This window comes from Acinonyx jubatus, chromosome A2 (assembly GCF_027475565.1).
Source record: "Acinonyx jubatus isolate Ajub_Pintada_27869175 chromosome A2, VMU_Ajub_asm_v1.0, whole genome shotgun sequence".
Classification (NCBI taxonomy): domain Eukaryota; kingdom Metazoa; phylum Chordata; class Mammalia; order Carnivora; family Felidae; genus Acinonyx; species Acinonyx jubatus.
In genome coordinates, this window is record NC_069383.1 from 4,654,775 (window position 1) to 4,681,187 (window position 26,413).

At 52.4% G+C, this 26,413-nt stretch overlaps 1 protein-coding gene and 1 long non-coding RNA gene across 7 annotated transcripts in view; one reads left to right on the plus strand and one right to left on the minus strand.

The window, feature by feature from the left end:
* Positions 1-26,380, plus strand: LOC128314674 (uncharacterized). Of its 2 annotated transcripts, XR_008296535.1 has the most exons (3): positions 1-124; positions 386-536; positions 25,892-26,380. It is a non-coding gene; the product is annotated as an uncharacterized LOC128314674 (long non-coding RNA). The 2 variants fall into 2 exon arrangements; XR_008296534.1 differs by lacking the exon at positions 25,892-26,380 and having other exon boundaries at positions 386-1,375.
* The window catches only part of ACTR3B (actin related protein 3B), an 88,555-nt gene continuing 86,235 nt past the window's right edge, over positions 24,094-26,413 (minus strand). For all 5 annotated transcript variants that reach the window (XM_027051290.2, XM_027051285.2, XM_027051286.2 and 2 more), the window contains 2 exons: positions 25,426-25,509; positions 24,094-24,946 (listed from right to left, as the gene is read on the minus strand). In XM_027051290.2, the coding sequence (XP_026907091.1) occupies positions 24,851-24,946; positions 25,426-25,509 (180 nt within the window). In that variant the 3' untranslated portion in view covers positions 24,094-24,850. The remainder of the gene's footprint in view (positions 24,947-25,425; positions 25,510-26,413) is intronic.

The following is a 26,413-nucleotide window of genomic DNA, read 5'->3' on the forward strand; positions in this document are numbered from 1 at the left end:
CAGGGAGGGAAGGAAGGCATGAAGCCAAAGGAGAAGTTGGGCTGGGGTGCAATCTGAACAGAGGCCTCGGCTGACCCTGGGTGAGGGTCTGAGGCAGGGACAAGGCATTGGAGGAGGAGCAAGGGTGAGACAGGAGGTCCAGGAAGCAGGGGTGGCCTTTTGGGGGGGGGGGCTCTCTGCAGCACAGGCATCCCTGTGGGGGCTTCAGCCTAGGGTTGACTGTCACTGGGGGTGATGCAGGTGGCACAACCCTGAGGGCATGTCCCGACACCCACCCATCACTCGTCAAAATAGCAATAAAAATGGCACCTAACAAATAAATTTTCATCGCCTTGAATGAAAGATCCTACTATTAAAGGATCTCCTCATCTCCCATTATCTTTAGGAAAACAGAACGTTCCTCTGCCACGCTGTGTGTCCCCTGGGGCTGGCGATGAGTTCTGCAGACCTCTAATCTCCAAACGCCGAGCTGCCCACAGCCCCCCGCTTTGGAGCCTGTGGGCAGCGAACAGTCAAATCTATTCGGACCTCCAAGGGTAAGACTGCGCCACCCAGGGGCACAAATCAGGCATTACTGCATCTATTTCAAAAGCCACAGCTCCGTGCCTAAGATGCACGCATGACATACGAGTCCCAAGAACATCTCCCGGCAAGTTTGCTGGGTTTCGTATTTCAAACCTGGTGCAAATTGCATGTTCCTTCAAACAGCTGCGGTTCGAGCTGCTGGTCAATCTCAGCCTCGCGTGAAGGCAAAGCGACAGAGACGGGGTGGGATCCAGGAGCAATACCTCGTCGTGGGCACCTGCAGAGCGTAAGCGTGCAGACACGGAGGCTGCAAAGCAATGAATGCCTCTGTGAGGTAAGGGGCTGGGCCCGGCAGCTGGGGGAGTCCCGCCATCGTCAGCAGTCGACGGTCTGTCTGCTGTTCCACCTGCCACGCTTGGCTTCCGGCACGCTGTGCCTGTCACGTGGCCCGGAGGCAGTCCCCTTGAAGTCCCCAGATGCTGGCTCTCCCACCTCTGTTCTTGTGTGACACAGAGGTGTGGCTACGCGTGGGGGAGCCCAGAGCTGTGGGGAGAAATCAGAAATGCGGCCAAGAGGGAGCACGTCCAGGAAAAGCCACGGTTTGCCCCCCGCCAGGCCATCCTACACCGGTCGGACTCTTCCTCCAGGGTTTGGAAAAACCGAGCAGCCACAAGAGGCTCCCAGGTGTCCCATCTGCCGCCTTTCCTCCCGGGGGGAATCTCAGGAAGGTCTGGTGGCCGCAGCCGTGACCTCCATCACCACGCGCCCACGAGTGTGAACGGTCACAGCTGTGGCCCCCGCACACACCAGGCTTCACTGCAGCATCCCCTCCCCGTCCCCATCCCAACACTCACCAACAACCAGGAGGCATTGGGGGAGTGTTTAAAAACCATGATCACCCATTAAAGCCTATAAGGCACAGAAGACCTTCACGCGACCCTTGTCATCACAAACCAACACGTTCTCGGGGTTCCGGGCGTCATCAGTGAATAAGACGCTGCTTAAGTGACATTTCTAGATGACCCGGTCAGGCCCGCCTGTTCATCGACCGACGCCTTATGGTAGCCACGTTAACCTAAAAGCTTTCCCAAATTTACGCGGTGTCTTCACGCCTTCTTCGGCCGGGAGCCGCGACCGCGCTCCTGCCCATCCCTGGGAACCATCCCTGTGCATACGGACTGCGGTGCTGAGCTGGCTTCCTCCTCTGTATTGGCAAGGTCATGGCCACAGCTGGAAGGCAGCCCTCTCGTCCCTTCCGATGTGTGGCCTCCCGTGTGCTAAGAGGCCAGAGCCGGGCAGTTTGTGCCTGAGACACGCCGGCCCTCCTGGGTTCAGGGCCCACTTCCCAGGCGCGCCCCACACGGCTGGGGCTTCGGGTACGGGAGCAGCAGGGAGGAGCAGGGGCCGCGGACCCAGCCTCTGCACTTGCCTCTGGGTTCTTGTTTCCAAGGAGCTAGAGGGTCTTACAGGCACACGCGCTCTGAAGGCAGACAATTTGCCCTGCCACCTAAGTCCTGCTCGGTTCTTTACCGCCCCAAGCGGTGAGAGACTTTCAAGCACACGGAACTCCTGATTTCAACTCAGAACCGACCTCAACTGGGCGTGGGTGCCGCGCGGTCCGGCGGTAACTGCTCCGCACACGCAGCGAAGCAGGCGGGCGGCGGTGCGGGGCGCCCTCTGGTGTCCTCCTCTGGGATAGCCGGCCCTCAAATCCCTTCAAGGGCCAGCCCCACCGTGAGCCCTGATGGGGCCAGGAACCGCGCACTGTGACCGGTGCGGCTCCCCTCCCTGGAATCTAAGGAGTCGGAGAACCAAGGGAGGAGGGAGAGCAAAGCGCTCATTCCCGGCATCGGCCCATCCCGGTCCTTTTGCGTCCCTGCATCCCTGCCACCTTTCCCCTCCCAGCACCCCGGAGAGCCCCATTTACATCCTCTGATTTGGAGACCAGGAAACTGAGGGTCAAAGAGGTGAAGAAATACACAGAGGTTCACACAATTAATAAGTAGGACCCAGGAGTAAAACCCTGGCCTCCAGATTCTCGGGCCAGGGCTTATAAACATCATTATGTACTAATGAGTGGAGGAGACAGGATGGAAGTCCTTAGGGGTTGACCCAAAAGTAAGATCCCAGTGGTTTGGAGATGCAGAATGTGCCGGAGCAGGCACTGGACCTCGCAGGGTGCTCACTAACCAAAGGAAAGGAATACACCACCTCATAAGCACAGCCAAAGTATTAGATGATGTCGTGCACGAGGAAGGCATTCCATACAGTGGAATTACTGGTCATATTTCTGTTTTCACTAGTGAAATAGATGGTTTTAAGATTGTTTTTAATATTTTATTTATTTTTGAGAGAGACGGAGACAGAGTGTGAGCAGGGGAGGGGCAGAGAGAGAGGGAGACACAGAATCCGAAGCAGCTCCGGGCTCCGAGCTGTCAGCACAGAGCTCGACACGGGGCTCGAACCCTTGAACTGTGAGATCATAACCTGAGCCAAAGTCAGATACTCAGCCAACTGAGCCACCCGAGTGCCCCGTGATGGTTTTAATGTTAAATTATAAACCAAAGATTAACCTACCCAATCAACTGATAGTTCAGACAATTCCACAACCCCCACACACACACATACACACACACACATACACCGCACACGTGTCTTCTAAGAAACGACCCCAAACCACTAGCGAGTATGGTTGCCAGATTTAGCAAATAAAAATACAGGACATCCAGGCAAGTTTGAATTTCACATAAAAATGAATAATGTTTAGCATAAGTATGTCCCATGTAATGTTTGGAATGTGTCATAAATACTGCACGGGACATACTTATGCTTAAAAATTATTTGCTATTTAACAGAAATTTCTGCTTAACTTGACATCCTGTATTTTATCTGGCAGCCCTATTTGAGAGCTGGCTGGGGGGGGGGATGTGAGGCAGAGAGATGGGTGGGGGTCCCAGAACGCAGGAGGTGTGCAGAAAAAGAGGCAAGAGGAAACATCAACACACACATACCTCGGGGCCAGCCTGGTTCGTGAGTGAAACAGCTATACGGACAAATGAAGTTATGCTGGGAAAATTACTCCTATGGGCTCCCTTCTGAGCAGTAGTCTTTCATATGTGACTACCATATTTTCAGTGGAGGTGGGAAGAAATGACTTTTCTATTCATAAATATTTTATACCTCTTTATATTCAAAATAAGGCATTCATTAAAGGCCCTGAACGGCATATCCTATTTTGCCCCATTTGGAATTGGTGGTGATGAAATTCTTATGGATCTACTTTTGCATCAATGGGGCTAAAAATGTACACCTCGTTCGTCATGTCGGACATGGAGAAAACTGGTACCGTGTTTCTGGGTTATTCAAATGTTGTCTAAATACGTATGACCGATCAGTGCCTCAGGCAGCTTCCTGGCAAACCCAGCCCTTAACCCAGATGTGAACGGCACCTCGTTCGGGCAGCATGGCTCCCATCTTTGCTGGGCAAGGTGTGGAAGAATATAAACATGGCACACGGCTGGAGCTGGCTTTCCAGTTTCTCTGCCGCCGTGTCTCCACCCACTTTCCTTTCTGTCACCTTCCCTAATTTAAAAACAAGTGGGAGGGGCACCTGGGTGGCAGTCGGTTAAGCATCCAACTTCGCCTCAGGTCATGGTCTCGAGGTTCGTGGGTTCGAGCCCCGCGTCGGGCTCTGTGCTAACAGCTTGGAGCCTGGAGCTGCTTTGGATTCTGTGTCTCCCTCTCTCTCTGCCCCCACCCCCACGCTTGCTTGCTCTCTCTCTCTCTCTCAAAAATAAATTAATAAATAAATAATAAAATAAAATAATAAGTGGGAGTTCCCAACTTTCATGCAGGGAAGAATATGAGATCTCCCCCTCACCCCAAAATCATCAAAATCTCAACGAGATGCCAGGCCCCCCACCAATATTGGAGAGGAGGGCTGGAATTATTTTATTTGAATAGTGGGGGGGGACCAACAAAAACAAACAAAATGCTAATCCTCAGGGCTTTGGGGGGACAGAAAATAAAATCGACACTGTTGATGAAGTATCCGCCGGTCAGCAAGTACCATTCCGCACCTCCATTGCCAAGTCGAGAGCAGGGCAGGGCGATAGCGATTGACGGAGTTTGGGGGAATCAGAGGCACTGATTCACGGAAGCATTAGAACCTGGCCTGGCGTTGTTTGCACTTCAGCCAGCCAGCGTCATTATCGTCATGTCACATGTGCTGGAGGACACCCCAGGCAAGATGCTTGCTCGAAGGCCCCTCTCTTCCAAGCTGGCTGGCCAAAGACCGATCGGAGGTCAATTCAGGGAGAAAGGTCATGGCCGATGCGCGTCACGGGCCGCTGTAGAGATGTGGTTTGGCGGGTGCTGGCCCTTCCAAGGACTTCAAACACGAACACTGTACTAGTTTGCTAGGTCTGTGGACAAAGCACTCAGGCCGGCAGCTGAAGGACGGAAACGTGCCATGTCACGGATCCAGATGTGGACAGGGCCGGCTCCTTCCGCGGGCGGCCAACCCACAGCGCCCCTCGTCCCCAGGTGCATGGAAGGGCCACCCGCCCTCGTCTTCGAGAGGCGCTCCCCTCCCCGCCGTGTGCGTGTCCTGAGCGGGCCCCCCCCCCTGCTCATCGGGACACAGTCACATCGGAGCGCGGCCCATCTCGCTCTGGGCCTGACTAAGCACATCTGCCAGTGACACGCGAACCCGATTTCCAAATAAAGTCACATTCCGAAGGACGGGTGTTCGGGCCCCCCACACGTGAATTGGGGGGACACAATGTAGCCCCTAACGGATGCTTTTACCGGCCACCGCACCCCTCCTCCCAGACGCCCACCGCTCACACCCTTCGACCCTCCAGGCGCTGGCATTTGCAGCCCCACCACGCACGTGGGGTGGGGTGGGGTGGGGTGGGGTGGGGTGGGTGGGGGTGCCTGTGGCCCTGCACACAGGGGCCTGCTGCGTTCACACCCTCCTCCTTCGCCCACTTGATGATGCGCCAGTCAGCCCCTCGGTTCCCCCGTCTACACGAGAACGAGAGCGAGAGCGCGAGGCCCTGGGTGGATCCAAGAACGAGGCGCTCACCCGCCCCCGGCCCGCGAATCGGCGGGCGCAGTGCCTGGTGCGCCTCACACCCGCTTGGCGCAGGCCTGTCCCCCACTTGTCAAGAGGACGAATGGACGTGTGGGGACCCGGTTCACTGTGAATGCTGTGTTAAGTGTCACCCACGACTATCGCTGCCGCTGTTGTTGGCTCTCACAAAGGAGAGTTCAACACCATTGCAACCGTCACGGCATGTAATGCAGGGGGGAGGGGTGGGGGGAAAGGTCAGGCAGGTGGAATCCTCAGAGAGCAGAAGACTGAGCTCAGAGAGGTGCCATAACCAGCCCTGGGCGTCCAGCAGCCCCGGCAGGATCACGCTGAAGACAAAGGCGTCTGAGGACGTCAGGATGCTAGAAGCCATGGTCAGTTGCCACTGTTTAAACGGCATGCCCGAGGGGCACCTGGGTGGCTCAGTCAGTTAAGCGGCCGACTTTGGCTCAGGTCATGATCTCGCGGTCTATGAGTTAGAGCCCCGCGTCGGGCTCTGTGCTGACAGCTCAGAGCCTGGAGCCTGTTTCAGATTCTGTGTCTCCCTGTCTCTGACCCGCCCCCATTCATGCTCTGTCTCTCTCTGTCTCAAAAATAAATAAACGTTAAAAAAAAATTAAAATAAATAAAATAAATAAACAGCATGCCTGAGCAAATTAAGATTAAGACGAACATCTTCAGGAGTCTGTGCTTTAGGTACAAAAGACCACAGATGCTGACAGCCCACAATCCAGAATGGTCCTGATCTGTGAGGGATGACGCATCCAAGACCCCCCGCCCCTTTTTCCAGGGCCAGGAACTGCCCCGCGTCCAGGCTCCTGAGCCCTTTGCAGCCTGCACAAGCTGGCAGTGTCCCCGCTCACGTCCCCAGCGGTCACCGGCCACCGTCCAGGAGGCCAGCACGTCCACGCAGAGCCAGCTGGCCGCCACGGCCCCCGGGTGCCCCATCAGCAGCAGCCAGAGGGTGACACGGGTGAGGGCGGTGGGGGACGGGGATCCAGCCTGCTCACGGCCATTGTCTTTCTCCGCATGCTCTCTAAGCTCTCTAGTCAAAGATGACCAGTTGGGCTCAAAGGGCGAGCCCGCCAAGTCCCCTAGGGCCCGAGATGCGGGGACCTGAGCCTGCTGGTTTGCACTGGCCTCAGACGTCCCACGAATTCCCTCATCTGCCTGGGGCAACAAGCTATTCTCGCAAGGGCTTCATTACTTCCTCATCGTCGGGATTTATTTGCTTCATTTTTCTTGTTAGGAAACATTTAAAAAATTAATCTCCAATCTGGGGCTGCTGTTAAATTAAAAGCTCCTCCTCATTTATTAATGGCATCGTCCGTCACTTCGATCATATCCCACAACCACCATCGCCCCCACACGGCAGCACATGTGAGCACACGTCCTGGTGACTCCAAGTCCTTCCCTCGCTGTCTTCCGTTTCTGGTGAAACACTCGATTTTCCAGGGCGCCTGGGTGGCTCAGTCAGTCGAGCATCTGACTCTTGATTGCGGTTCAGGTCATGATCCCAGGGTCACGGGATTGAACCCCACATTGGGGAGAGATTCATATTCTCTCTCTCTCTCTCTCTCTCTCTCTCTCTCTCTCTCAAATAAAAAATTTACAAACTCAATTTTCGGGGCACCTGGGTAGCTCCAGTGGTTAAGTTTCTGACTTTGACTCAGGTGATGGTCTCACGGTTCATGGGTTCGAGTCCCATGTTGGGCTCTGTGTTGACAGGTAAGAGCCTGGAGCCTGCTTGGGATTCTGTGTCTCTCTGTCTCTCTCTCTCTCTCTGCCCCTCCCCCCCCAAAATAAATAAACATTAAAAATAATTTTTTAATAAAATAAAAACTTGATTTTCCATCCGCCCGGTGAAACTTTGTCTCCGTTATATCTGGGGGGCTTGAAGGGGCCGCTTGATAAATGCTAGCATTAAAAACTGGTGGAGTGGGCAGTGCTCTTACATGGTGAACCCAGGCTGCCCGGGCTCCAAGCTCACGGGGGCCTGTGTGGCCCCCTCCCACTGGCCCATCGGCGATGCCGTCCAGCCCCCATCAGCGCAGCTTACCAAATGTAGCGAGTGGTGGAGGCCACGGGCACCAGTGAAGCCATCCCCTCCTCGGCCCCTTCCTCGGCTCTGCCGGCAGTGAGCTCCCGGCCAGACGTGTGCCAAGAAATGCTTGGTACTTTGGCATCAGAGACCCACAAATGTTAGCTGAAAAATTAATTAGATGGTACTTAATATGAGAAAAATCAATGGTTTTATCAGCCAACAGCCACCAAGAGTATCCCCTAAAATTAGAACAGCAAACAGATTTTCTCTCTGGTGCCAGCTCCGAACAACTGTGTTCATGGACTCTTCCAGAAGATTCTGAGACTGCATTTAGGAATGGAGGAAAGACCACTGCAGCAGTCGCCCGGGACACCCGGGCTGGAGAGAGAGGGTGGGTAGTTCAGGCGTGTCCAGGAGAGAACAGACTGAACAGGACATACACACGTGGGGGGGGGGGGTGGGGGGGCAGGGGTCAGACTTATTTTAGGAAAACGGCCCTCACAGGTGTAGGAACTGGCAGGTGTGGAGCCCGTGGGGCTGGCCAGCAGTCTCAAAACCCAGATAAACTTGGTGCTGCAATGTTGAATCTGAAATACATATGGCGGCAGGATGCAGGCTGGAAACGTGGGCAGGAGTTCTTAAGGCAGGATTTCTTCTTTAGGAACCTCTCAGTCTTTTCTTAAAGCCACCGGCTGATCCGATGAGGCCCACCCTCGTTATGGAGGGTAATCTCCTCCACTTAAATTGTACAGTCCTATACATACAGAGAAAAACTGGTAGCTGCCAGACGGGAGATGTGGGGGGATGGGCAAGATGGGGGAGGGGACGGGGAGGCACGGGCTCCCAGCTGTGGAATGAATGGGTCACGGGCACAGCAGTCACAACACAGAGAATACAGTCGATGGCGTCGTATCGACCGTGTGGAATCACCGTGTCGTACGTCTGAGACGAACGTAACTGTGTGCCAACTATAGTCACATTTAAAAATTTTTTTAAATAAACAAATAAATAGAAAAACCCAAAGTAACTGATGTTGTAAATGCTAATCGCATCTGCCAAACAGCTTCCAGACAGCATCTAGACGCGTGCTTGGCCAACAGCTGGGCACCACAGCCCAGACGGGCCAATCCAACACCACCCGGACCTCCAATACCTCCGCAGAACCCTTGAAACAAGGCACGGAGGCCATGCACCGAACAGGTTCTCAACAGCATCACTTCCTAGCAGAACACGGGTTTTAAAGTTGATGCGCGGTCACAGAACGCAGAAGCCCCGAGGAACTTCCTAATTCCATCGTAAGTTTCCCTGAGGGCCCAGGAGGCACCCGGCTCGCTCCCCTGCCTCCTGGAAGGTCCCACTCACCATTTCTGAAGTCCTAGAATCTCCTCCCCAACGCCTGGGAAAGGGGAAGGGGGAGGGGGGGCCTCAAGAAAAAGCGGAGTTAATATCCAATAGGCACTAATAGTTTAATAAGCTGAAATAAATTGATTCTCCATTATAAGCCAAGAGGCAACAGTCAGGCTAAATAGGCCTTCCCTTGCTTACGGCCGGCGCACGCAGTAACATATAGATGCAGCAAGACTTAATTGGTTTCGTCGAGACTGCGCGGAAGAAAGAAATCACCCAACCCAACTGCTAACGCTAATGAGACTTTCGGAAAGCTCCATTGTGAAAACAGATTACCCTCTTCCCTGGTCACTTCCCAATCTTCTGGATCCAATTTATGCACCCAGGCTCCCCGCGGCCTCCCCGCCGCCTCCCCAGCACACCCCTCCGCCAGGGAAGTAACCGCAGATTCTCGGCTCCGACTGACTGGCAGTGAGGACCCGGCCAGGGCGCAGCTCTGTTTGCGTGGCTCTGTGGCTCCAAGTGACAGAGGCTGCTTGAAGTCTCTTCCCCTTCTTCAGCCACGGAGCCCACGCAACCGCACGCCGTGGTGACCCCCGGGGCCCCCGGCCCGTGGCATCATTCGGCGCTTCCGGGTCTGGCATGGGGCGTGGGCGTCCTGTCTCCGAGTCAGAACGGCAGACGTTTAGAAGACTCGGCCACACGTCCTGTCCTCACGGCCAACACACGCTCCAAGAGTGGGCCTCCCTTCCCTTACGCAGACGTCTGCCAAACGGAAGCACCACTGGGACAATGCGACTTTGCAGATGGCCGACAAAGGCCTCTCACACGTCATCCTGGCTGACTCTCCAACCTCCCTGCGAGGGAAGCTGCCAGAGACTCGTGCCGTCGACCGGGGGACGGAGACCAGGCCATCAGTCACACAGATTGTGAACGCCCGCGTGGGGCTTCAACCTGCAGAATCCGAGCTCCGCTCTTGCACAGGAAGCCGCGGGAACGTGGTTCCCTTCCAGCTCTTGAGTGGGTGGGGAGGGGCGAGCACAAAACCCCCACGCGGCACAACCACAAGTGACCAGAAGCTGGCCAAGATGCGCCCCCGGCTTCCTCGGCCCCTCTCGCCACAGGCACCTCACTGTCCCCGTCCGCCTGGAGGGACGGCGTTCGTCATTTGTCACCTGAGTCCATAACCTCAAGCTGACTGCTTCACCAAAACGTTTGCACTTTACATCAGTTGTTTCTAATGGTAAAATCTAAAACTTTGGTCTGTTAGACATTCATCCAGAAGTGGGTACTGTGTACCCCTTAAGCTTACGCAGAGCGTTATGTCAATTATGCTCAGTAACCCCGGGGGAGAAACAACAACAAATAAGGAGTCGATTTGCGGGGTGCCAGTCTGTGGGGGTACGGAATGGTGGGGCACCTCCCGGGCCCCTCCTGGACCCTCAGCCCCCCACACCTGTCCCTCGCTCTTCCCCAGGCTGGAGGGCCCTGAAAGCGCCACCAGAGATCACGACCGCTCTGCTCCTCCTTGGCTGACACCCTCGGGTCAGGAGGAAGGAAGCACCCTGCCCTGTCCCTCACCACGCTGCCCCGATGCAGCCTTCTTCCTGTCAGTCACCATGAGAACTTCTCAGCCAGTGAACCAACAGCCTTTCCGGGTTTAACCAGGGACCGGACTTTGCTAGAATTATCACAGCATCTTAGATTCAGGCTCTCCCTTCCTGCCTCCTCCGCTCTACCCCTCCAGGCCTGTCTCCCACGCTTGACTGTGCGCACAAATCACGCGGGAGCCTGTGCAATGCAGGCTCAGACTCAGCGGGTCTGGGGCAGGACCTGCGACCCCACATCTCCGGGACACGTCGACCCTCCGGGCCACGGAGCACCCTGCCAATAGCAAGGACCCAGTCTTCTCTGGACAATCACGCTGAGGGCCGACTCTTCTTCCAGGCCTCACAACCTATCCCTTTCTTCTCCTTCCCATTTTTCAAGATCCCTGAGCTACTGGAACCAGCGGAGAATTTAAAAGCTCGGGGGCCTACGGGAATGCTATTGACCTAGCTAGCGCAGCAACTGGGTCAGTCGGAACAGAAGCTGTCCACCAGCCACCGTGCGGACTAGCGAGGGCACTGAACCCCTGCCTCCAGCGTGGACTTGGCCGTTACTGGCTGAACTGTGTTCCCCAAGAAGCTGTGCCGGAAGCCTTACCTCCCAGAACCTAAGAACAGGACCTCATTTGGAAACGGGGTCTTTGCCGATGACGTTAAGATGGAAGTTAGGATGAGGTCACACTGCAGTGGGGTGAGCCCCTAACCCAATATGACAGGTGTCCTCACGAGAAGAGACGCAGACAGGAGAACGTGCAGACACACAGAGGGAAAACAGCGGGACTGCAGGACACAGCCGCACCCCAGGGCACCCCAAGGACCGCCAGCCCCCGCAGACGCTGGCACAGGGAGCATGGCCCTGCAGACCCTTGATATCAGACTTCCAGCCTCCACTCCTGCTGTTTAGACCCTCCCCGCCCGTCCCCTCCCCCACGTGCCAGGTTGTGCCAGCAGCCCGGGAAATGCTACAGGTGCATTATTTTGTTTGGTTCGCCTTAAACAGCAGTCAGAGGGAGAGGGGGGCTAAGGAAGGAGACTGAAACTATGAGGTTGAACTGAAGGATTCTTCCCCTTCTTTCTTTCTTTCTATGGCCTCGTGCCTACCCTCGGTGCGCCGAAGAAGACAGAATTGGCTGTGTTCTCAGGGAACGAAAAGCCAGCCGTGAGCACCATCTAAGTGTTCTATTTCCTTAAGGTCAAAGGAAAGCGCCATGGAAACGCATCCGTGCACCTCGAGGCTGCCTGGACCGACTCCTGGGTAATGGGCTCCAATGTCAGCACCTGTGAGACCCCAGGGCGGGCGGCCTGAAGCGCAAGGCCCAGGAAGGAGGCTCAGCCCACCCTTTTTAGAAGGAAACCTATAAACATTGATCCTTCAACTGAGCTGTGGCCAGAGACCGCTCATTACTGCCCGACGTCCACTCTCGTATTCCTTAATAATAAAACACGGGTTCTTAGCTGGGCCCAGGGCCACCGGGCTAAATGACTACATTTACCGCCATCCCATGTGACCAAGTTCCAGAAGGTGCTAGAGGGTGTGTCTGTGAGGTAACCTGAAAAGGGAGAAGCATGCTCTGTTTGCCACTTCCTTCACCAGCTGGCCGGAATGCAGGTGTGTCAGCTGGAGCTCCAGCCACTACTTTGGGCCATGAGAACGGGGGCCACAGTCTCGGGCTGGAAGGCCAGAACACTGGAGGAAACATGGGCCCCTGATGTCTTCACTGAAACTGTGAGCGCAGCCATGGACAGCCGCATGAAAAAAGAAAAAAGACCAAAACCCCTATGTATTAAAACTACTGTCGATGGTTTTCTGTCATGTGCAAAGAAGCTTCTTTTATTCACAAATAAAAACTCCACTCTTACATCAGCCCAATAAATACATGGAGGGGAAGAATTTAGGCCAATTAACTATCCTCTATCCATGGAAAGCTTCTTTGAAAATAATTAGCTTCATTAAATGGGAATATTTTCCTACTTGCCTGACAGGAAACATTACCCACCCTCAACGAGAGGGTACAGAGTTTCCATAACAAGAACTGTTTAAATTATTTCTTTTTTGTCTTTTTACTGCTCTGATCCTTGGATTCGACTTATGCTTCAATCTGACAGTGAACTTGAGACTCTGTCTTCCGCTGACCTAGGTAGTCTCCCCTCCAAACTCGTAGTCACTGGATAACATTTTGATGTCCAAAATTATTTGAAGAATTTGATCCTACAAAAAATACAGTTTAACTAAAGTCGGAACTAGCATTCATCCCTGTGTCGCTCCTGACAAAGGGGACAGGTGGGCCAGCTACTACCTGTCTCTTGTCCTTCCAGTTCTCTCGTCCCTGCCTTTAGGCCCTGCCCTCATGTGCTCCTTCCTGGAGGAACTCAATTTGCTTTTCACTGCTTCAGAGTTCAGATGCACTCACACAGGAAAGTAAGCAACATGTCTGGAATTAGACCGGTGACAAATGAAGGTTAACAAAAAAATAGCAAGGGTCTGAGAAAGCCTGAAGCACAGTGGGCATTTCAGATGCCTTCTTCAAAGGGGGAAGTAGCAACCTACCCAGGAGATACCACCACGCGGGGGACATCACCACCCAGGGGACACCACCCACCCAAGAGACGCCACCCACCCAAGAGACACGACCTACCCAGGAGACATCACCACCCAGGAGACATCACCGCCCAGGAGACATCACCACCCGAGGGACATCACCACCCAGGGGACATCACCTACCCAGGAGACATCACCCACCCAGGAGACATCACCACACAAGGGACATCACCTCCCAGGAGATACTACCTACCCAGGGGGCACCACCTACCCAGGAGGGCAGGTAGAGGAAGCTTCTTCCTGACACACTTCATCACCCAGGCTGACACTGAAGTCTCAAGTCCAGGACACAACCAAATATTTTTGGCAACAATAGAGATACGTAGAGACGGAAAGTTTTATTCCCTAGAATGGCAGGGAGTGTCTCCCCATAACCGAAAGATGGTGTGGGCACTGGGGCTGCACCTCCAGGAGGTAAGCGACAGCACGTAGGACCACTGTTGAACACATACATGTGGTAGTGGGGGGGGGGGGAGGCAGAATGGGGGGGCGTGTGACAGAGAGGAGAGGCTTCAGAGGTGTGCTTGTGGAAATCACCGCAGGGGACACACTCGACTCCGTGCCAAGCACATCTCTGTGTGTGTCCCGCACAATCGGGACGGGAAAGCTAAAGCCCATTTCCCAGCTGGCCTTGCGGTGGGGACCAGGGTCCATCCGGGCAGGAGTCAGCGGTGGGCAAGGCTCACACCAGGAAATCTGGCCCCGGGCAGCTCTCGGATGGCAGCTGTGGGTTTTGGCCCGAGCGCCACGTGGGGGAGGGGGCCGGGCGTTTCCGGCTGGATCCCTGACCCTGCTCCCGGCAAGCACGTCCCCGGCTGTCCTGGGATTGTGAAGCCACCTAACACTTGCTCCTTTAAAAAGCTGACTTGGAACCCCCGATACGCGGGAAAGCGGCGCTCGGAATGCTGGGTCTTGTATGCAAATCTCTGCCCAGCTCCTTCAGGAACTCCACGCTAAACCTTTCTGCAGTTGGATCTTACTTAAACCTGAAAGTATTGACAGCAGAAGGAAGCCTCGGGGCAGGTATCTCTTAAAATCCCCTTCCAGCCTCACTCTCTTGAACGGACTTTGTGTTTTCAGTGTATTCTATCTGTGGCCAACCAAAAGTTAGAAATGATCGGCTCTGGAGGACAACCTCAGCGTGCACCAATGCACTGTGGCACAACTCCAACATGAATTAACAGAAGGCTCTCTGGGGATAAAAAGACAACCTTGTGGAAGTAAAAGGTCCGTAAATGTTGTCTGAATTGATCGATGTTTGCACAAACTCTTGCCTGAAATCTGTGGACGCAGTTGTTGAAATCCTGTCCTTGCTTCGTTTTATGGAGACAAGTCTCCCCTTGTAAATGAGAGCCACGTTCCATGACCACGGGGTGCACTGCCAATGCCATTTTTGTATACTCATTTTCACGGAGTTTTTCAAATTCTGCACTTTCTGACTCGTCTGATACAACTGCAGGTTTCCGCCGGGTAACCGGCTTGTACTTGACCAAAAGGAAAATGAACTTGAGTGAAGAACCGGTTGGGTCCATCCATCGCCGGGAGTGGCTCCATGCCCGATGCGGCCTCTGCCCATCAGTTCGACGCCATCGACTGGTCCATAAGCTTCGTGGTCTGCCCTCCCCTTTAATCTCCACCCTGGCTGAGAATGATTCTAGCGGACTCTTAACCACAGAAAACACAGTGATGGTTACCAGAGGGGAGGTGGGGAGGGGGGGTAGAAACAGGTGACGGGGATTGGGTGATGAGCACAGGGTGCTATAGAGAGGTGTTGAATCACCCTAATATACACCCAGAACTAATATTACACTGTATGTTAACTAACTGGAATTTAGATAAAAACTTGAAAAAAAAGATGATGATTCCAGAGAACAGGGACTACGTGCCATCCACCTCTCCAGAGGCCACGGGAATTTGCCCATCATGAACAAACACTAAATATGTTGTCCTAAATGAATCATTCCAGAGTCACCCGCAGGCGGTGATAATTTGCATTTGACAAAAAAGAAAGCCGTGACATGCCTCCTGGCCCCCTGCGTCAAAAGCAAATCCTGACAGGGGCGCCTGGGTGGCTCAGTCGGTTAAGCATCTGACTTCGGCTCAGGTCATGATCTCGTGGTGTGCGAGTTTGAGCCCCGCGTCAGGCTCTGTGCTGACAGCTCAGAGCCTGGAGCCTGTTTCAGATTCTGTGTCTCCCTCTCTCTCTGACCCTCCCCTGTTCATGCTGTCTCTCCCTGTCTCGAAAATAAAATAAACATTAAAAAAAAAATTAAAAAAAAAAAAAAAGCAAATCCTGAGAGAAGCGAAGTCATTGCTGAGGGCTGACATCGCCCCTGATGTGTGCATACCAAGGTCTAAGTCCAGCTAGGGGCAAAAGGAAACCCAGGATGTGTGTGGGAAGTGAAGAGACAACTGTTTGCCAGTTATATTTGCACATAGGGGCCGCTCACAGAGGCAGTGGCTTTATTTAGCTTAAAAATCAGGGGCGCCTGGAGCCTGTTTCCGATTCTGTGCCTCCCTCTCTCAGCCCCTCCCCCACTCACACCCTGTCTCTCTCAAAAAGTAAACATGTTTTAAATGTCTTAAAAACTTTTTAACATAAATATAAAAAGTAAATAAAAATCATGGGACACCTGGGTGGCTCAGTCGGTTAAGCGTCCGACTTCGGCTCAGGTCATGATCTCGCAGTCTGTGAGTTCGAGCCCCGCGTCGGGCTCTGTGCTGGCAGCTCAGAGCCTGGAGCCTGCTTCAGATTCTGTGTTCCCTCAATGTCTGTGCCTCCCCCTCTCGCACTCTGTCTCTCTCTCAGAAATAAATAAAACATTAAAAAAAAAAAGAATATTCCCCAAAGCACAGAACTTATAGAACACTGGGCGTTCTCACTTGAAAACAAAGGATGAATCGACATAGCATCACATCATTTTTATTTTTATCCTACTCATCAAAAGGGGTTGTTTTCACTAAAAACTAGAAATTAGACATCACAGCGATGACCACACCATCAACTGCCACGCGGATAACACTGTAGGAATCACCGGGCCCCCCCCTAAATCCCTTCCCTTTGGGGCATTTTGTTTATATTTGAAATTCCAGTAAATGAAAATTGTGCCCTTAAGGAACAAATGTCTGCCTAAATGCGGTCTGAGGAGAGTAACAGACTGAACATCTGCGTTACCTCGGATGAGTATGAGCCTAAGAAATGAGCGACCACAAAAAGAAACACGAGACAGCCATCTGTCCGTCTTTCTGCAAAGCACCAAAATAGCCGCTGGAACTTAATGTCCCTCACTTACCACCAGTGACCACCAGAAGCACCATTAGGAGTTCTCTTCAGCTCACGATACAAGTAATATTCCGAAGAAAAAAGTTTTTAATTTTTTTAACTTTATTTATTTTGAGAGTGAGACAGAGCAGGGGAGGGGAAGAGAGACTTTTTTTTTTTTTTCCTAAACAAAGTCCTTTTTAGAAACCTCATCTTCTCTCTCACAGAACAGTCTACCAGGGGCGGAAACACAGGCGTCCCTCCACCGACACCCCCTCGTGAAGGCAGCTCTTCCGGGGGCACCCCAAGTTCCCCGGTGGTCTAGTGGTTAGGATTTGGTACTCCCTCTCTCCCGGGGGGACCCCACATAGACGGGTGTCCCCAGCTCTGGCCTCCGGAGCCTGGGGCCGAGAGCCATCACCCCTGTAGGCTTCCCAAGTGATTAAGAGCTCTCGGCCCTTGAGTAAAGAGACACCCTGCACCTTCGCACGAGCTTCCCGAACATGTCTGGCCCTGGAACTTGCTCCTTCCTCTGCTGCACCGAACACGCTCAGAAGCAATCGTTTCCTAGCACACCATGCACGGCTCACTGCAAGCAGCACTGCGTAAGTCGCTGGTCTCCTCCAGGGGTCGCGGGTGGGATTCCCGTGTGGCCCAGCACGCCTGCCACTGTCCCACGCACAGGCAGGCAGTGCAGGTCCTCAAGGGGACGAGGTCACCAGCGTCCCACAAACCATCTCTGGCATCGGGGTGTGAACACCAAGCCCCTTTCCTGCTCTGTTCAACCCGGCCACGAGCATTCACTTCTGGGCAGGAACTGAATAGACAGAATTCCAGGATTCACAGCTGGAGGCTTTCCAGAACCATCTATGGTGAACAGAGGAGTTTAAGATTTCAAGAGAAAACTATACGCTTAAAAATGGATAGCCTTTTGTGTGAATGTATCAGTGACTTTCTTTTTTTTTTTTTTTTTTTTTTAAGGAAAAGCAAAAAACAAAAACCCTGAAAAACTGTTGTGGGTTGTGGTTATTAAGCCCTATCAATATTGTTACCCCATGTCATGAAGCGAATTTCCTAAGGTGCCACCGCAAGATCAGGCACCCACGCTTAACCGCGTTGTGAATGTAACTTTTCAGGACGCTGGCACCCAAATTCATTACACAGGTCACCACGCGGGGTTGGGTGACCACGCTATGTTCCAGGGCACGCTCCCACCTGGAAACAAGGCTGTCCGTTGAGTCTGCACGCAAGAGCTTGTCGGCCCTTTTAGAAGTTAATGATCTGGGGGTGCCTGGGTGGCTCAGTCGATTAGGCGTCCAACTTTAGCTCAGGTCTTGATCTCCCGGTTTGTGAGTTCAAGCCCCGCATCGGGCCCTGTGCTGACGGCTCAGAGCCTGGAGCCTGTTTCAGATTCTGTGTCTCCTGCTCTCTGACCCTCCCCCGTTCATGCTCTGTCTCTCTCTGTCTCAAAAATAAATAAACAAAAAAAAAATAAAAAATAAAAAATAAAGAATCTTAAAAAAAGACTTAATTAAAAAAAGTTACTCAACAGTCAACCAGGACCACGAGCCGCGTATTTCTAGAAAGTTTATAATGCTATTAATCTTTGCCATTAGGGGACATTTAAGTTGTACGTCCTACTGCAATAACATTCTTAAACTCTAATTCTGAGAGCTGTAATTATATCACGCAATGATGTTTCGATTACCTATAAAGTTTAATTTACTGCGGACATAAGACCTAATAACACATGTGAAAACCTACTAATTTCGTTCAAGAAAATGGCTACATAATCAGAAATGCAAGCACATAGACTAGCCCAGCTGAGATGGGAAACATCAGTGGAAAATATCACTTAGTCGTTTGTACTTTTACAGCTCACTACTTATTTCCCTAGATGGCTTATTTCTAATTATTATGAGGAGTACTGTACACCATGCTGTTATCCTAAATTCTTTGACAGTTCTCAAGTATCACTGGTAACGGGCAAATCACAGTCGCTCTTTTTCTGCAAAAGAAATAAAGCACCGTGCTAGGAATGCAAAAGACCGACTATTTCTAAATACAGCGAGAGAAATTATCTTTCAGTTTTTATGCTGAAAACTGCATCCTAAATTTCAAAAAGTCTATTCCCTACCTTCATCCAGAGATCATAGTTTCCGATTGTTCTGATTTCTGATTCCCCTCTGACACACCTCATCGACTTTGCCCGCTGTTTTACAGAGTAAGACATCAGACTCTGACCTTCATGCATACGTTAGCCAGCTCCAGACCAGTGTTCACGTCCAGCCGACTTCACCTCTCCTGTTCCAGGTTCGCTCAGTGACTCCAGAAAAGCTACAGCTCTGGGCACGACCTCCCAGGCGTGTCTGTGCGAATCTCATCATCCCTCTTCACTTGCTTAAGAGCTTTATTCTTAAGAGAAAGACCTGTGCTCGCTTCGGCAGCACATATACTGAAACATGTTAAGAGAAAGACCAAAACTCTCACCCCAGCCCCATCCTGGACACCCTTACGTCCCCCCTGCCTTCCACACCAGGCGCTAGTGCTGCACTGAAAACTGCCCTTGTGACTTGTTCCCAGACCCCTTCTCACCGTGGCTCACAGGCCCCTAGACAATGTGCAGTCACAAAATGGGGACCTTAGAGGAGCACCCGGAACCCAGCAACCATCAACAGATGATGGCTTTTCCCAGTTTAAAAACACCTTGAGGGGGCGTCTGGGTGGCTCAGTCGGTTAAGTGTCCAACTTCAGCTCAGGTCATGGTCTCGTGGTTCATGAGTTCAAGCCCCTTGTCAGACTCCTCACTTACAGTGCAGAGCCTGCTTGGGATTCTCTCTCTCCCTCTCTGCCCCTCCCCTGCTTGCTCTCTCTCTCTTTCGAAATAAATATATAAACTTAAAAAACATAAAAGCTTGAGGCACAAAGGATGGGCCGCACAAAGTGAGGGTGCTGCGGTTTCTATAGCCGGCAGCCTGAAGGGGTCCCCCTGGAGTTGTGAGAGAGCAGCCCCACACTCTCGTGTCACTTCCTTCACACGACAGCGTCCCCCACGGCCGTCTCTCACTTCTTCTCTTTCCAGCAAGCATCTCTTCTGGAATGTTCCGCACCGCAGGGCGCCCCAACGGGCTCCTGGCCGCGCTGCCACTGGCTCACAGCTCATGGAGGCAGAGAGGGAGGTGAGCATGTCCCAAGTGGCCCAGCCGCCAGCCAGGCGCCGTGCCAGGGCGTGAACTGGGGATCTCAGACGACCTGCTCTCCACCTTACTCTCAGCCCCGCCGCACTACGATCAGCAAATGACACAAAGGGCACCTTGCCGAAACACTCCATCATCTGGTGTCACTGCCGAGCGCACACCAGAAGCACGAAGAAAGATCACTCAAGGCCAAAGGGTATCTGGTGGGAAACTACTCAGAATACATCTGCAGTAAGTGTTAACATGGCCAAGAGGGAATTAAATGGAGCTCTGATCAACTGTGACAGCTGATCTGACCCCTTAATACTGAAAATACAGCCAGGACATGTCATTTCTATTTTGACACCATAAACCCCTTAGGTTTTTAATTATTAATTTTTTCATAAAGTTATATTCATTTTTACCAATTAAAAAGTTCTGAAGTTTTCAGTAGCAAATACCATTAAACTAATATATATTTGTGCATACACATGTAATTAGAAATCATCCATGGCACCCCTGCCAAGCTAAAAAAAGGGTAAAAGTCAACCAGGGAATAAATAGCCGCTTACTTTTGAGACGTAACACAGGGCAGAAGGAACTAACATCTTAACATTAGAAAAATCTTCCATGATACCAATATCAAGCTATAGTTTCTTTTCTCCTTTTTAAAAAGATTTATTTCCATCTGACCGTGTGAAACTGACGTAATCGCCAATTAGAGCCCCACACAATTATTTTGCCAATCAATTTACATTTCTCCTTAACAAGCCTGACAGCTACTTTTAAACGAAACGTTATGAAATATTCTCCAATTAAGTAAAGAATTATTTAACAGATAAATATTCTTAATGGGACTCTCTCGTGGTTGTAAATGAGCTGTGCACCTGATTAAACCTCACAAGCTTGTCTGCACTAGTGTAATTTTTACAAATGAGATAGAATGGAGGGATCGTAAAGAATGAATTAATCACGAAACGATCAGGAGTTCAGTCACACAAGAGCTCGTTATTCACATTGGTTAAGTTGGAGAAGGAACTATTACTACCGTACAATATACGGAGGTCTTCAAGATCTGTGCGGGGCAATTTCCTCCACTGGACCCTTGTCGATTCCAGTGCAGGCGGTAACCACCGTTCAGGGAAGCCCACCTTCTGAGACCTGTGACAACATGACATACCCACCTTCCGGCACACGGCACATCTACCAGAGTCTCTGTCCGGAACGAGATTTTCTATCGTTACAAGTCCTAAGGTCAAGGGGGGCCTGGATGGCTCAGTAGGTCAAGCGTCCGACTCTTGGTTTGGCTCAGGTCATGATTTCACGGTTCATGACTTCCGGCCCCGTGTCGGGCTCTGTACGGACAGTGCAGAGCCTGCTTGGGATTCTCTCTCTCCCTCTCTCTCTCTGCCCCTCCCCTGCTCTCTGTCTCTCTCAAAATAAATGAATTAAATGAAATCAAAGGGAAAAAAAAAGAAGTCTTAAAGTAATGAGAGTGAATGTCCCAGACGCTCGAAAACCAGCTTTCATATAAGATCACCCAAACACAGAACACTTGTCAGTGCAGAGCACGCACAGCCTGGAAAAACCAGGGAGGGAGTCTCCATGTGAACGGGAATTTATCTCAAAAGGTACTGGGCACATACCGTGTGCCAGGCGTTGGAAGGTCCCCGGGGGTACAAAGGTCAGTCCCCTATTTTCAAGGACCTCAGTCCAGGGAGGGCCACAGGGCATCACTGGAGCATGGAGAGGCTGGCCCGACGGGGGAAGAGGCTTCGTCCAGAGGGGATGCCGGAGCCGTCCGAAGGAAGGGAGCCCTTCTGGGGGTCGCTCACTCCAGGGCGCCCACACCTGCCGCCGCGACCACCCAGTGACAGCCAGTCTCGGTGCATTCACCTGAGGCGTGCCTGTGGAACAAGCATAACCCAAACCAAAGATGTCCTCGTGCTGGTTATGAAAGAGCGGCTCAGAGCACAGAGCTGGGCAGGGGGACAGCAGCAGTGCAGGCAGCGGTGGCTTTTGTATGGATGTTAAAGTGATTCGATTGTATCAGCAGTGCGATGCTAAGAAGAGGCCAGGTGACGTTTAGATCCTACAACTCTACATGGAGATCTTTTTTTAAAAATATCTTCTTGGGGCCCCTGGGTGGCTCCGTCGGTTAAGCGTCCGACTTCGGCTCAGGTCATGATCTCACGGTCTGTGGGTTCAAGCCCTGCGTCGGGCTCTGTGCTGACAGCTCAGAGCCTGGAGCCTGCTTCGGATTCTGTGTCTCCCTCTCTCTGTGACCCTCCCCCATTCATGCTCTGTCTCTCTCTGTCTCAAAAATAAATAAACGCTAAAAAAAAAAAAATATCTTCTTACTGAAAGTTCTGAAGGCCATTGAATGCATGAACCAAAAATTCCCTTCCCCCACCAAAACTGTTTTTTAATGCAATTGTGATGAGTAGGGCTCTCAGGACACAATAACTGCTTTAAGTTTTTTTAATGTTTTCTTAAAATTTATGATTGAGAGACAGAGAGAGACAGAGCATGAGCATGGAAGGGGCAGACAGAGGGAGAGACACAGAATCCGAAGCAGGCTCCAGGCTCTGACCTGTCAGCACAGAGCCCGACGCGGGGCTCGAACTCACCGACCGCGAGATCATGACCTGAGCCGAAGTCGGACGCTTCACCGAAGGAGCCACCCAGGCGCCCCTACGATAATTGCTTTATGAACAGAATAACAATGGCTAAAACTTATTGAACACTTACTGCGGGCCCATTATGGCTCTAAGTGCTCAAACTCTTTTACTTGCCTTGTGAAATACAACAAGGTCCACGCACATGATGAAACAGTATTAGCGGGGCGCCTGGGTGGCTCCGTCGATTGGGCGTCCGACTTCAGCTCAGTTCATGATCTCACGGTCCGTGAGTTTGAGCCCCGCGTCGGGCTCTGTGCTCACAGCTCGGAGCCTGGAGCCTGCTTCGGATTCTGTGTGGGTCTCTCTCTCTGCCCCTCCCCCATCCATGCTCTGTCTCTGTCTCAAAAATAAATAAACATTAAAAAAAAAAAAAAAGAAACATGAGCAAAACGTTACGGACCAAAATGAAAATAATGCAACATCAAAACGTGCTATAAATCCTGTGTCAGCAGCTCCCTAGAACACATTCCATACCAAGGGATGTGGATGAGAGGGGGAATGTCTTGTAGCTCCTGCGGCTGTTCCCAAACTCTTTTTATTCCAGCATCTCATGAAATCACCGCACAGGCTCACGCCATCGGGTCGGACCCCCGCTCCCCCGGCTGGTCTCAGTTCTCCTCTGCCTTTTACCAGAATCAGGAAAGCACACTTTACATCAGTAATGCCGTCTCTGCTTCCTCCCTGCTGGTAAGCACGCACTGAATTCTCTTCAGCCACGGTTTCCTGTCTGGAAAATGGGGATAACAGTGATGCCAATTCCCAAGAGCTGTTGTTAAGATTAAGGAAGGTCACGCACGGTCCCCGCTTAGCAAAGTTCCACGTGGAAGGACATGTGGCGCTCCTGCTGCCACGTGTCGGGACGCGTGGGTGTGCGCGAAGGCAGACAGAGCGGCCCGGGACTCAGTGCGATGCAGTGGCTGGAGAAACCACAAGAAACCAGAACAGACCAGTGGTCCTGAGAAGCAGCAGGCCCCAGAGGGAAAGCAGAGAAGCTGTTTGTTTGGACAAAGTAAGAACTGAGTGGTCTGAAAGTCCCCAGTGAGGAGACGAGGGTCTGGGGTCGCTGACAATTAATCAGGAACCAGGCAGGGACGGTCTATGGCCATACCACCCTGAACGCGCCCGATCTCGTCCCATCTTGGAAGCTCAGCAGGGTCGGGCCTGGTTAGTACTTGGATGGGAGGAACCAGGCAGGGACGGCCTCGGGCGGAGGAAACTCAGATTTCACCACGCTGGGAACTTAGTGCTGTTCTCAACCTCGTTTCTAAACTTAAATAATAAAACTAAATGTTTCTTTATGAAGGCTAAGTTTCAGAGAATAAAACCTACTTCGTGACTTAGAAGAAGTACCGTAAGGGTGTCACACGGAACGTGTTACATGAAGAACGGGGCAACGCTAAATCTCTTACTTTTGCCAAGTACCTTTTAAGCCAGCAACCTACTCAGCAAACGTCAGAGCAACCACTCAAAGCTCAGCGGTGAGTCCTGGGTTCCAAGGAAGGGATGCTGGAAATCCGCAGAAGCACCCTCCCCGCCCCACATCCAGAGCCCCTCACGTGAGCATCCGGAGCGCCGCTGGTGACCGAGTGGCCACTGATGGCAGGCGGTCCCCGTCGTTTTGGGAAACGTCCTTCCGCGGACTTGGTACCGATCACCAAATCCTCCGGTGACGGGAGACAAACCGCAACACCCTTTGGAACAAGCATGAGCCCAAAGGGGAAACGGAAAGACCAGCACAGCACGACAGGAAATCTGTATAAAGAGTCTAACCGTTTTTATTACAACGGTGCACGGTAGCATTTCATCCAACACTCCAACGGCAAACCAGCGTCTTCTATAAAACAGTTCCAGAAAGGTCAAACAGGAAAATGAAGAGATACATTATCTGTAATGATTCTCGTACAACAGTGTTTAGTGTTGAAACTTCATGTGACGCCAATAAAGCGTGATCGTTTTCTAGCAAACATGTGGCAAAAAAGTTTGCTGCTTTGTTTTGTTTGCCTACAGACACATCAGAACATGCCTCACAAGTAGAAACGTTTTTACAGCAACTCCAAGACACCAAAATCTATTCGTGCTTAGGCTCGGCCAGTTGTACCAAATACCAGGAAATACAAAATAATAGGAAATATAAACATCAATTTGTATTTCAAGTTTATAACGTTTTATTTACAAAAATAGGCCGGGAGGAAAAGGGGGTACAGCCCCATATTCTTTCCCGCGGGGACCAGTTTGCGCCATCTTCTGGGGGGATTTCCTCACCATTTTTAAAGTCGCAGGTGAATTCCTTCAGAATTCTCCGCGGACTAGAAGCTCGGAGGCGGGGAGGCGGGGAGGGCGCGGGGAGGGAGGGCGGCCGTCGGACGGCGGGCACACGGGGGGCGTGCACGGAACCGCCTCATGCATTCGGCGACGCAAGCACGCTTCTCGACATCGACACTGGACGCCACTATGTACAGGAGCTGCGGTCTCAGCCCGGCGCCGCGTGACCGGGAGACGCCGTCGACACGAACACTAGGACATGACTCCGAAGACGGGGTTGTGGCGGCAGATGCTGGGGCCATACTCCTCGTAGTCCTTCTTGGTGTGGCACACCTGAAAGAACTCGGGCTAGGGGAGGCAGCGGTTAGGAGCGGTACAGACACTTTCTGGAAAGGAACAGGACTAGTAAACCGTCACGCAAAGGAGACCCCGGTGGTGAGGTTCTCGCCCTCTGAGGCCCGACTACGGACGGAGGTCACTTCGGTTCTTGAACGTGTTCACCCTCCGCTCGAACCAACCGCGGGCCACCCTACACTGGCGACTCACTGGCTCGTCACAGAGTGAGGAGGAGAGTAAAAACTACTTGGGGCAGTCATGGGAATCGAGGTTATTTTGGGATCCCGCTTACCCACACTGTCTGCAAGCCCTAATTAGGAAGGATTAGCCGTGCGATGGACGTTACCATTAAGACGGTTCTTATACGTCACAGAATTAAAAGTGCAACTGTTGAGAGCCACGCACTATTTAACCTTCAGAGGGCAACGTGCATCCCAACTCGACAGAGAACGCAGAAATGAAAACAGACAACAATCTAGAAAAGGACTTACAGTTGAGGCCAGCATCGAGCCTCCAAACCACACCGCATAGCGCTGCATATGATGCGTTATCACCTGAACCTCCACGGGCTTAGGCTGCGAAAGAGAGTAAGGGACGTTGAGTCGCCAGGGCGGTCGACTAGTCACCCAGCAACCGCTCAGCAGGCAAGAGGACAGCTCCGCCCTGAGTGCTGACCGTGGAGGGGCCTCCTCCCAGCTGACAGCTCGAGGCCCATCCCGGATGTTCTAGTGCCTCGGTGGTGGCATCGGCCACACACAGCCTCTGACAGGAAGGGTCTCGGCCAAACGCACCCAGCCCCCAGCCCCCAGCCCCAGCCCCAGCCCCCAGCGGGGATGGTGCAGAGAACAAAGCGCCCACATCAAGGAAGGGTTATCTTTCACCAAACTAAAGGCGTCTGAAACAGTAAGAAATCCAAGCAACTAACCCAGTTGATTTTTTTTTTACTAAACAAATTAGATGTTTCAGCGTCACAGAACTAATGCCAAGCATCCCGAAAACACCGTGAGAGATCTGCCACTCCACCAGGCCAGAGGGTGTGCATTTGGTCCCGTCTACACTGAGGCCCTGCCCTGCCCGGAAGCCCAGGGAAACTCAGCAGCTCGTCGACGATTACCTTCGGGTAACACACCGAGACTCCCCGCTAAGGGTGCTTACTTTAGTTTCGTGAGAACACCTCCAAAAAAACATAAAAGACCCTCGCTGTCAACTGGTCCCAACCCCGTAGATCCTGGTCATCACAGAGAAAGCGCCGGCAGGGGTGGGTCACGAAGTGGTTGGTGCCACCCCAGTAGGGACACCAGCCTTAACAACACTCTTGGGATGAGTTCGGCAGCAGCGACCCACGAGTGTGATCTCACGGTGCAGCTGGGGAAGGGACTTGAACCCTGGTGCGGGCTCCCCAGCCAGCCGGCCGGCCGGCTCCTCGGGCTCTGTGGGAGGGGGCACAGCCAGGCGCGCTCGGGGCCCGGAGACGCCTCC